The sequence below is a fragment of the Macaca thibetana genome, chromosome 19 (genome assembly GCF_024542745.1).
Source record: "Macaca thibetana thibetana isolate TM-01 chromosome 19, ASM2454274v1, whole genome shotgun sequence".
NCBI lineage: Eukaryota > Metazoa > Chordata > Mammalia > Primates > Cercopithecidae > Macaca > Macaca thibetana.
Window position 1 is genome coordinate 25,745,670 of NC_065596.1, and position 12,065 is coordinate 25,757,734.

General features: G+C 53.1%; 2 protein-coding genes across 2 annotated transcripts in view; both read left to right on the forward strand.

The window, feature by feature from the left end:
* Window positions 1-497: 497 nt before the first annotated feature.
* CLASRP (CLK4 associating serine/arginine rich protein) overlaps window positions 498-12,065 on the forward strand; it is an 83,637-nt gene continuing 72,069 nt past the window's right edge. Inside the window, exon 1 of the mRNA XM_050772110.1 lies at window positions 498-507. The gene's annotated coding sequence lies outside the window, so the exon portion shown is untranslated. The remainder of the gene's footprint in view (window positions 508-12,065) is intronic.
* RELB (RELB proto-oncogene, NF-kB subunit) overlaps window positions 8,419-12,065 on the forward strand; it is a 43,807-nt gene continuing 40,160 nt past the window's right edge. Inside the window, exons 1-2 of the mRNA XM_050772367.1 lie at window positions 8,419-8,649; window positions 9,909-9,956. Of these exons, the coding sequence (XP_050628324.1) occupies window positions 8,544-8,649; window positions 9,909-9,956 (154 nt within the window). The 5' untranslated portion in view covers window positions 8,419-8,543. The remainder of the gene's footprint in view (window positions 8,650-9,908; window positions 9,957-12,065) is intronic.

Below are 12,065 nucleotides of genomic sequence, written 5' to 3' on the forward strand. Positions count from 1 at the left end.
CTTGAGGTCAGGAGTTTGGGACCAGCCTGGCCAACACTATATTTTCAACATAGTGAAACCTTGTCTCTACTAAAAATTAATTGAGCATGGTAGCGGGCACCTGTAATCACAGTTACTCGAGAGGCTGAGGCAGAAGAATCATTTAAACCTGGGAGGCAGAGGTTGTGGTGAGCCCAGATCACACACTGCACTCCAGCCTGGGTGACAGAGCAAGATTCCATCTCAAAGGAAAAAAAAAAAAGCCATACCTGCCAGGCCAGGCCTCTTCCTCATTTGTTGCCCTCCCACCAGCCCTCTGAGATTTCATTAACTGGCCCCGTTTCAGATTCCTGGGGAAGCTGCTTGCAGGGAGCTCACTGCCCCTGCCGGGCGCAGGCTAGAGCCTCCTGTGTGCCTGCTGAATGTCTCCTAACCCGACACCACCAGGCACGGCCAAGTACAGCTTTCAGCCGGGTCACCATGAGCAAAGGCACCTGCCACCCTGAGACCTCAGCACAGCAGTTGGGGCACACTAGATGTGTGCCCTTGGCTTTTTGTGCTGACACCTGCTCACCCCCAATTTTGGGGAACATGGGGGTGAAGGCTCAGCCAGCCTGAGTGGCACCTGGCTGTAGCACTCCATGAGTATTGGGGTGTCACTTCACATCCCCGGGGCTGCCTGTGCCGACGACCAGCCAAGCCCTCCAGAGGTGGCATGAGTTGGACTTGCCAGCCCAGCCCCTGGTGCTGGGACCTTTTGCCCACTGGATAGGTGAGCTGAGTGAAGCCTCTGTGTTCTGAGGGGTGGGGACCCTGCATTCCCAGGTTTACTGTTTTGTGGTGTGGTCTCAGCAACACTTCAGTATAGGGGGCCCAGCGCTGAGGACCACGCCAGGTTCCTTCAGGCTCCAGCTGCCACCCCACGTTGCAGAGCCAGTCGGGATCCATGAGGTCCCAGGGAGATGGTGGTGCCCTTGGAGCCCCACACCACAGGTCCACTGACAGGCCACGGCAGTCTCGCATCCCTCAGGGCAGCCATGGGTCTCCATTAGCTGCCCCCCAACTCTATACCATTCCATGGATCCCCGGTGCCCTTGGAGGAACCCCAGGCTCTGCACCATGGGAAACCCAGGAAAGTCTGACCGATGGGCTTCTAGGAGCCCTGGAGTACAGGACTCAGCAGACCCCTGAGAGTGGTGGGCTCTCCAGCCACCTGGACTCCCTGGCCTCATCACCCCTGGCTCTTCTTCCACAGCTCCACGCCCAAGCCTTTTGACAAGGCCCATCAGCTATCCCCACAACTCCCTGGGAGTCTCACCTCTTCATTTGGGACCACCTGCTCCATGCCCCTCGTTACCCTGTGGTGGTCTTGCTCAGTGTTCTGTCTGGTCCCCTGTCCCAGTCCTGCCCTCCCCACTTCCCATTCACACTCTAGCTAGCAGCTAGAGGAAACTTTTTTTTTCTTTGAGACAGCATCTCGCTCTGTTGCCCAGGCTGTAGTGCAGTCGTACGATCTCAGCTCACTGCAGCCTCTACCTCCTGGGTTCAAGTGATTCTCCCGTCTCAGCCTCCTGAGTAGCTAGGATTATAGGCATGTACCACCACACTTGGCTAATTTTTTGTATTTTTAGTAGAGAAGGGGTTTCACCATGTTGGCCAGGCTGGTCTCTACCTCAAGCAATCCGCCCACCTCAGCCTCGCAAAGTGCTGAGATTATAGACATGAGCCACCACGCCCATCCCAGCTAGAGGAAACTTTCTAGTTTCTTCTACTAAAGCACAAACATGATCCTGCCCAGCCCTTGCTCAGAACCTACTGTGGCTGCCCAGTGACCTCAGGAGAAAGCCCAGGCTCCTTACTGGGGAGTGAGACCTTGGTGATGGGGATACTTATTAACCCCTGCATCCAGCCTGATCTTCCCCTTACCTGGATCCTGTCCCCAGGCACACAACCCCTGTCCACATTTTTTTTTATCCTTTGAGACAAAGTCGCGTTGTCGTCCAGGCTGGAGTGCAGTCGCACGATCACAGCTCTGCAGCCTTGACCTGCTAGCTCAAGCAATCCTCCTGCCTCAGCCTCCCAACTACCTAGGACCACAGGCAAGTGCCAATACGCCTGCGTAATTATTTATTTATTTATTATTTTTATTTATTTATTTTGAGATGGAGTCTCCCTCCTGTTGCCCAGGCTGGAGTGCAGTGGCACGATCTTGGCTCACTGCAACCTCCACCTCCTGGGTTCAAGCAATTCTCCTGCCTCAGCCTCGTGAGTAGCTGGGATTACAGGGACATACCACCATGCCCGGCTGATTTTTGTATTTTTAGTAGAGACGGGATTTCACCATCTTGGCCAGTCTGGTCTCGAACTCCTGACCCCGTGATCCACCTGCCTTGGCCTCCCAAAGTGCTGGGATTACAAGTGTGAGCCACCGTGCCTGGCTGCCTGCATAATTTTTAAACTTTTTGTAGAAATGGGGTCTCTCGATGTTGCCAAAGCTGGTTTCAAACTCCTGACCTCAAGCAGTCCTCCCATCTGGGTCTCCCAAAGTGCTGGGATTACAGGCCTGAGCCATCACAGCTGGCTCATCCCTTCTTTACCTTACCCATGTGTCCTCCAAGTTGTGGCTCCAGTGCTTCCTCCTCTAGGAAGCTCTCCCTGACTGCCAAGTTCTCTGGGGTCTCATGGCAGCCCTGTGCACTGTGGGTCATCACTGGGCACAAGTTGGTCTCTTCCACTGGATGGAGCCCTGTGAGGACATAGCCAGACCTGTCTTGATCACTGCTGTGTCCCCAGCATAGGGCCAAACACAGAGAAGTCACTCCAGGAATATTTAATGAGTGCATGTTGAACAACCCCAACAATCATTTTCCCAGACACATGGAAACATCCAGAAGTGTGGACCTCGGTGGGGCTCATATCCAGACACTGGAGACTGTGACAAGCAGTCAGTCAACAAAAGTAACAGCTGAACCCTGCCCCTGGGTAGTGCCATGTGCTGGGACGTATTGTGTATACAGCCAAGCCCAAGACAGACCCAGACCTGCCCTCATGGGGCTCACAGCCCAGCAGAAATCCTGAACGCTGAGGATATCTGACATGTCCTTTTTATTTTTCATTTTTATTTATTTACTTTTTTGTTTTTTTTCCAGACAGTCTTACTCTGTTGTCCAGGCTGGAGTGTAGTGGTGTGATCTCAGCTCACTGCAACCTTCGCCTCTCGAGTTCAAGCAATTCTCCTGCCTCAGCCTCCCGAGTAGCTGGGACTACAGGCACCCACTGCCAAGCCCGGCTAACTTTTGTATTTTTAGTAGAGACAGTTTCACGTTTCACCATATTGGTCAGCCTGGTCTCAAACTCCTGACCTCAAGTGATCTGCCTGCCTCAGCCTCCCACAGTGCTGGGATTACAGGCATGAGCCACGGCACCCAGCTATCCTATTTATTTATTTATTTATTTATTTATTTATTTATTTATTTGAGATGGAGTTTCGCTCTGTCGCCCAGGCTGGAGTGCAGTGGCGCGATCTCGGCTCACTGCAAGCTCCGCCTCCTGGGTTTACGCCATTCTCCTGCCTCAGCCTCCTGAGTAGCTGGGACTACAGGCGCCCGCCACCGCGCCCGGCTAATTTTTTGTATTTTTAGTAGAGACGGGGTTTCACCGTGGTCTCGATCTCCTGACCTTGTGATCCACCCATCTCGGCCTCCCAAAGTGCTGGGATTACAGGCGTGAGCCACCGCGCCCGGCCTTATCCTATTTATTTATCGAGACAAAGTCTTGCTCTGTCGCCCAGGCTGGAGTGCAGTGGCGTGATCTCGGCTCACTATAAGTTCTACCTCCCAGGTTCAAGCAATTCTTCTACCTCGGCCTCCTGAGTAGCTGGGATTACAGGTGTGCACTACCACGTCTGGCTAATTTTTGTATTTTTAGTACAGATGGTGTTTCACGATGTTGGTCAGGCTGGTCTCAAACTCCTGACCTCGTGATCCGCCTGCCTCAGCCTCACAAAGTGCTAGGATTACAGACGTGAGCCACCGCACCTGGCCCCCTTTTTATTTATTTATTTATTTTTGAGATGGAGTCACTGTCACCCAGGCTGGAGTGAGTGCAGTGGCACGATCTCAGTTCACTGCAACCTCCGCCTCCTGGGTTCAAGTGATTCTCTTGCCTCAGCCTCCTGAGTAGCTGGGATTATAGGTGCCTGCCACCACACCAGCTAATTTTTGCATTTTTAGTAGACATGGAGTTTTACCATGTTGGCCAGGCTGGTCTCGAACTCCTCAGGTGATCTGCCTGCCTCAGCCTCCCAAAGTGCTGGGATTATAGACGTGAGCCACTGTGCCTGGCCCTGACATGTCCTTTTAGTTACTCAGCAAATTTTTGTTTGTTTGTTTTTTTGAGACAGTCTCACTCTGTCACCCAGGCTGGAGTGCAGTGGCGTGATCTCGACTCACTGCAGCCTCTGCTTCCTGGGTTCAAACGATTGTCCTGCCTCAGCCTCCCTAGTAGCTGGGACTACAGGCGCATTACACCATGCCCGGCTAGTTTTGTGTTTTTAGTAGAGATGGGTTTTTACCACGTTGGCCAGGCTGGTCTTGAACTCTTGACCTCAGGTGATCCGCCTGCCTTGGCCTCCCAAAGTGCTGGGATTACAGGCATGAGCCACTGCACCCAGTCTCAACAAACATTTTTGAGGCCTGGCATTGGCAAGGGGCAGAGAGGAATCAGGAGAGCTTCTGGTCCTGTAACAATGGGAGATGCTATTTGTCATCCTTATCATAAGCCAAGCCCTAGTGTAAGTGCTGCCTGTGGTCGGCTTCATCGATTACATTTAATATTATTCAATGTCCGTCACCTTACTGGTCCATCACTCTGCCCTCATCTCTACCCCTTTCCTGTCAGTCACGTTGCACCAGCCTTCTTGCTATTCCTTAAGCATGTCATGCATGTTCCTACCACAGGGCCTTCGCACGTGCTAGCCCCTGTGCTTTGTACACTCTCCCCTAGCTATCCACATGAATCCCTCACCTCCTTTGACTTCCTGTTCAAATGGCACCTCGCAGACCCTGATCTTCCTAACTCAAACTATCCTCCAAATTCATTGTTTATCCTGCTCTATCCTGTAATACTGCCATCACCATCAGACATATATTTGCTTATCTGTTTTCCATCTGTGTCCTCACTTGGATTTCCTTGATGGCAAGGGCTTTTTGTCTGCTGTGTGCCTTGCTATGTCCCTAGCTTTTAGAGCAGTGCCTGACACTGTTACTCTGTGTGTAATAACTCTGTAAATCGAAGAGCTGGGCACGGTGCCTCACGCCTGTAATCCCAGCACTTTGGGAGGCCGAGGTGGGCAGATCGCCTGAGGTTGGGAGTTCGAGACCAGCCTGGCCAGCATGGTGAAACCCCGTCTCTACTAAAAATACAAAAATTAGCCGGTGTGGTGGTGCGCATTTGTAATACCAGCTACTTGGGAAGCTGAGGCAGGAGAATTGCTTGAACCTGGGAGGTGGATGAACCAAGATCGCACCATTGCACTCCAGCCTGGGCAACAAAGCGAGAATGCGTCTCAAAAAAAAAAAAAAAAAAAAAAAAAAAGATAGGGCTGGGCACAGTGGCTCATGCCTGTAATCCCAGCACTTTGGGAGGCAGAGGCAGGCGGATCATGAGGTCAGGAGATCGAAACTATCCTGGCTAACACAGTGAAACCCCGTCTCTACTAAAAATACAAAAAGTTAGTCAGGCGTGGTGGTGGGCATCTGTAGTCCCAGCTACTCGGGAGGCTGAGGCAGCAGAATGGCGTGAACCCGGGAGTAGGAGCTTGCAGTGAGCCGAGATCGCACCACTGGACTCCAGCCTGGGCGACACAGCAAGATTCCATCTCAAGAAAAAAAAAAAAAGAAAGAAAGAAAGAGGGCTGGGCACAGTGGCTCATGACTGTAATCCCAGCACTTCGGGAGGCCGAGACAGGCGAATCACCTGAGGTCAGGAGTTCAAGACCAGCCTGGCCAACATGGTGAAACCCCATCTCTTCTGAAAAAAGAAAGAAAGAAAGAAATGTAGTCCCAGCACTTTGGGAGGCTGAGGTGGGCAGATCGCTTGAGCCCAGGAGTTTGAGACCAGCTTCCGCAACATGGTGAAACCTCATCTCTGCTAAAAACACAAAAATTAGGCTAGGCATGGTGGCACACATCTGTGGTCCCAGCTCACCAGCTGTGTGACCTCTGGCAACTGACTTCATCTCTCTGGGCTTCGGTTTCCCATCTGTAAAGTGGGTCTAATAACAGGATGGTCATGAGGATTAAATAAGATGATGTTAATAGTTGCCCTTTGGCCAGGTGCACTGGCTCAGCCTGAGCAACAGATCCTGTCTCTACAAAAATAGAAAACAGACTGGGCACAGTGGCTTATGCCTGTAGTCCCAGCTACTTGGGAAGCTGAGGCAGGAGAATCACTTGAACCCGGGAGGCAGAGATTGCAGTGAGCTGAGATCGTGCCACTGCACTGCAGCCTGGGCGACACAGCGAGACTCCATCTCTTGAAAAAGAGGGGAGAGGGAAAGGGAGGAGAGGGAGGAGAGGGAGGAGAGGGAGAGGAGAGGGAGAGGGAGAGGGAGAGGGAGACGGAGAGGGAGAGGATATTAGCTAGATGTGTTGGTGTGTGCCTGTAGTCCCAGCTACTCTGGAGACTGAGGTGAGAGGATCCCCTTAGTCCAGGAGGTTGAGGCTGTGGTGAGCCATGTTCCTGCCACTGCACTCCAGCCTGGGTGACAGAGTGACACCCTGCCTCAAAAAAAAAAAAAAGTTCACATTTGTATATAGCACTCACATGTGCCAGACCCTGTCCCAAGAATTTTATATTTTAAATATTTGTATCATATTAATTTGTGTGGCCTTCAAGAAATTAATTTCACTGGGTCTCAGTTTTCTCATCTGCTATGTGGGGATAAATAACAACATATACTTCACATAATTGTTGTGAACATTCAACTTACAGAGTTATTTCTATTTCTTTTTGAGACAAGGTCTCACTCTGTCACCCAGGCTGGAGTACAATAGCATGATCACAGCTCGCTGCATCCTCAACCTCCCAGGCTCAAGCAATCCTCCTGCCTCGGCCTCCCAAAGTATTGGGGTTACAGGTGTGAGCCCCCGTGCCCAGCCAGAACACCCAGATTTTATACAAGCAAAGGAAAGACAACAAACCCTGCATCTGTGGTCCGAGAGTGCCTGGTATCCAAGCTAGAAACTAATAGATCACCTAGTCGTTCTCAGGTATGTGGGAGTCTTAGGAATGTGGGAGTCTAGCCAAATGGCTGCCCCTCTTCCAGCCTGAGTCTCTTCTGCAAGAATCCTATCATACGCTTCTGGTGCTGGTGCGAGGGATGAGCTCAGGGTTTGGGCACACAGCTCAGGATGTATACGGAGGCTACACTGCTGCAATTCGCAGACTACATTACTGAGCTTTTGAGCTCAAAGTGGTCTGGGCTATTTATGGGTAACTTTCAGGAGTTGGGGGGAGGAACAAACCAATAAATAAAACATCCATGCATTCATCCAATAAACATTTTTTTTTTTTTTTTGAGATGGGAGTCTTACTCTGTTGCCCAGGCTGGAGTGCAATGGCATGATCTCGGCTCACTGCAACCTCTGCCTCCCAGGTTCAAGCGATTCTCCTGCCTCAGCCTCCAGAGTAGCTGGCATTACAGGTGCACACCAACACGCCCAGCTAATTTTTGTATTTTTAGTAGAGACGGGATTTCACCATGTTGGTCAGGCTGGTCTCAAACTCCTGACCTTGTGATATGCCCACCTCGGTCTCCCAAAGTGCTGAGATTATAGGCATGAACCACCGCGCCCGGCCTCCAATAAACATTTATTGGGCACCTACGGTGTTCCAGGCGCTGGTCTAGGCATTGGGGTTACAACAATGCACAAAACAGAAACTCTGAAGCTGACACGCTAGCTTCAAACGTTCCTTAAGTATCTTTATCCCCAATTTACGGTTGAGGAAACTGAGGTGTAGAGAGACCTTGGAGGTTTCCGAAATACTATTATGATGGCAGGTGCAGAGCCCTGGCAATCTCTTGATCCTGAAGCTCCCCTTCCAGCCTTAGAAACGGCAGGTTCAAGTCCCACTGGGAGACCAAAGCAGGGAGCGGCTCAGTTTCTCGGCTTGCTCAATTGGTAAGGCGTGATGGCCCTAAGCAGGCCTCAGTTGTCTCGTCCAGAGCAATGGGCAGCGACTCCTGCCCAACCCCTCCTGAGCGCCCAGCCTCCCTTTCCCGGCCGGCCCCGCCCCCGCGATCACGTGAGGCGTGGGGGTTTTCCCGTTCCCCAGGCGTGACGTCACGGCGGGGTGCAGACCAATGGGCGTGCAGGCCGGCGGCGCCGGGGAATTCCGCCGCCCCGCCCCCGCCCGCCGCCCGCCCGGCCCGGCCCCGCGCCCCGCGCAGCCCCGGGCGCCGCGCGTCCTGCCCGGCCTGCGGCCCCAGCCCTTGCGCCGCTCGCCCGACCCGCGATCGTCCACCAGACCGTGCCTCCCGGCCGCCCGGCCTGCCCGCGTGCATGCTTCGGTCTGGGCCAGCCTCTGGGCCGTCCGTCCCCACTGGCCGGGCCATGCCGAGTCGCCGCGTCGCCAGACCGCCGGCTGCGCAGGAGCTGGGGGCCCTGGGTAAGCGGGGCTGGGGTTCAGGAGAGGGGTCTGGGGCGGGGCTGGAGATGCGGGGATTCTGGCGGTCCCGGAGTAGTCTGGGGGTTCCTATGGGAGTCTAAGGGTTTCGCGGGGGCAGAGTGAGGGTTCCTGAGACACTGTATTAGGGCGTAGAAAGGAGGCAGAGGGTGATGGGGTACGGCCCGAGGTTCGAGCGAGGCGTCCCGCTGTAGAGTGAGAGGGGGCGGGGCCTGACCCTGAGGCAAAGAAGGGGGCGTGGCCTGACTCAGAGAAGGAGGAGCGAAAGCTGCTCTTGGGGGGCATAGGGGCGGGGCCCGGCCCAGAGAGGGAGAAGAGGGGCGGGATCCGACCGGGACTATGAGAAGAGGGCCGGGCCTGACTCAAAAAAGGAAGCAGGGCCCTGCGCGGAGTGGTGAGGGGGCGGGGCCTGGCCGTGAGGGCAGGAAGGGGGCGGGGCCTGAGTTGGCCAAAAGAAGGGGAAGGGGCGGGGCCTGACTCTGGCCGAGTGGAGGGGAAGGGCCTGTTACCCAAAAAAGCAGGGCGAGGCCTGACACAGAGAATGGGGAGGGGGTGGTGCTTGCCTCCAGACGGAGAAGGGGGGCCTTGACATTGAAAAAATAAAAAGTGGTCTGACCCTGACAGGAGGCTGTTTTTGTTTTTTTGTTTTTTGTTTTTTTCTTTTGAGATGGAGTCTCGCTCCGCCGCCCAGGCTGGAGTGCAGTGGCATGATCTCGGCTCACTGCAACCTCTGCCTCTCGGGTTCAAGCGATCCTCCTGCTTCAACCCCCCGAGTAGCTGGAATTACAGGTGCCCGCCGCCACACCCGGCTAGTTTTTGTATTTTTAGTAGAGACGGGATTTCACCATGCTGGTCAGGCTGGCCTCGAACTTCTGACCTCAGGTGATCCGCACGCCCCAGCCTCCCAAAGTGCTGGGATTACAAGCGTGAGCCCTTGCGTCCGGCGGGATGGGGACTTTTAAAACTGAGATTGAGATGGGGTACCCTCCAGGCCCAACTTTAAGGGAGAAAAGGAGCGGGCCCTGAGTGTGATGAAGGGTAGGGCGAACCACAGAAACTAAAGGCCAGGACCTGTCCATGATTTAGCCAGTAAGCCTGGCTAGACGCAGGGGGCAATCAGGGCAAGGGGCCTGATCCAGAGAAGAAGGGCTAAGAGAGGAAGGGGCGGGGCTTGCTTGGGAGATTCTCTGGTCCCCTGGCTGCCCTCTATCACCTCCTGAGACGTTCCTCCTTCTCTGCAGGGTCCCCCGACCTCTCTTCGCTCTCGCTCACCGTTTCCAGGAGCACAGGTGAGCAGCCCTCCACAGTTCCTGCCCACTTGCTCGTGCAGGATGGGGTTGTTTGGGGCTTCACGTGGTTCACCGCAGCTTTCCCCTGACAGACTGCATCCCTCCCTGCCAGTTGAGATGGGCCCTCTAGGTTTTCTAACCTCTTGGACTGTTAAGAGCGTGACAGGTGGCCAGGCGCAGTGGCCGAGGCGGGCGGATCACGAGGTCAGGCGGTCGAGACCATCCTGGCTAACACGGTGAAACCCTGTCTCTACTAAAAAATACATTAAAAAATTAGCCGGGCCTCGTGGCGGGCGCCTGTAGTCCCAGCTACTCGGGAGGCTGAGGCAGGAGAATGGCGTGAACCCGGGAGGCGGAGCTTGCAGTGAGCCGAGATTGTGCCACTGCACTCCAGCCTGGGCGACAGAGCGAGACTCCGTCTCAAAAAAAAAAAAAAGACAAAGAGCGTGACAGGTAAAACTAACCACCTATCCATGCGCGAAGCCTTCTTTAGAGATTCACTGTGGCTTAGCAGAAGGTAATCACTGCCATCCTGGGCTTTGGTTTACATACTGCTGTCACTGCCCCTCCCTGTGTGAATGTCTGCAAGTCAGTTCCCCAGTCCAGGCCTCAGTTTTCCTCATCTGTAAGATGGACAGAATAACAGTGCTTCTCTTTCAGGGAGATTGAGAGTATTCAGTGAATTGATACAGATACACTTTCCAAGCAGTTTCTGGCACACAGTAAGGGCTCAATAAGTGTTAACTGTTCGTGGTATAATAATAATAACGATAATAATTATTATTAGTAAACAGTCTATAACAGTGGTTCATTTTTAGTGTGTGGTTTTTTTGTGTGTTTTGTTTGTTTTTGTTTTTTGAGACGGAGTCTTGCTCTGTCACCTGGGCTGGAGTGCAGTGATGTGATTTTGACTTGCTGCAATCTCCACCTCCCGGGTTTAGCAATTCCCCTGCCTCAGACTCCTGAGTAGCTGGGATTACAGGCACTCACCACCACACCCCACTAATTTTTTGTTTTTCAGTAGAGACAGGGTTTCACCATGTTGGCCAGGCTGGTCTTGAACTCCTGACCTCAGGTAATCCGCCCGCCTCAGCCTCCCAAAGTGCTGGGATTACAGGTGTGAGCCACTGCACCTGGCTAGACAGTGGGTTTTTTTGTTTTTTGTTTTTTGTTTTTTTTTTTTTGAGAAGGAGTTTTGCTTTTGTTGCCCAGGCTGGAGTACAGTGGTGCAATCTTGGCTCACTGCAACCTCCATCTCCCAGGTTCAAGCGATTCTCCTGCCTCATCCTCCCAAGTAGCTGGGATTACAGGAATGAGCCATCATGGCCAGCTATTTTTTTTTTTTTTTTTTTTTTTTTAGTAGAGATGGGGTTCCTCTATATTGATCAGGCTAGTCTCGAACTCCTGACCTCAGGTGATCTGCCCGCCTTGGCCTCCCAAAGTGTTGGGATTACAGGCATGAGCCACTGCCCTCAGCCTCAGACGGTGGTTCTTAAACCATGTGCATCAAAATCATCCAGAGCACTGGTTAAAACATAATGTCGCCTGGTGTGGTGGCTCACACCTGTAATCCCAGCACTTTGGGAGGCCAAGGTAGGCGAATCACCTGAGGTCAGGAGTTTGAGACCAGGCTGACCAATATGGAGAAACACAATTTCTACTAAAAATACAAAATTAGCTGGGCGTGGTGGCACATGCCTGTAATCCCAACTATTCGGGAGGCTGAGGCAGGAGAATTGCTTGAACCTGGGAGGCGGAAGTTGCGGTGAGCCAAGATCATGCCATTGCACTCCATCCTGGGCAACAAGAGCGAAACTCCGTCTCAAACAAACAAACAAACAAAAAAACAGCCGGGTGTGGTGGCTCATTCCTGTAATCCCAGCGCTTTGGGAGGCCAAGACAGGCAGATCACAAGGTCGGGAGTTTGAGACCAGCCTGGCCAATATGTGGAAACCCCATCTCTACTAAAAATAATTTTTAAAAAATTAGCTGGGCGTGGTGGTGGGCGCCTGTAATCCCAGCTATTCGGGAGGGTGAGGCAGGAGAATTGCTTGAACCCGAGAGGTGGAGGTTGGAGTGAGCTGGGATCGCGCCACTGCATTCCAGCCT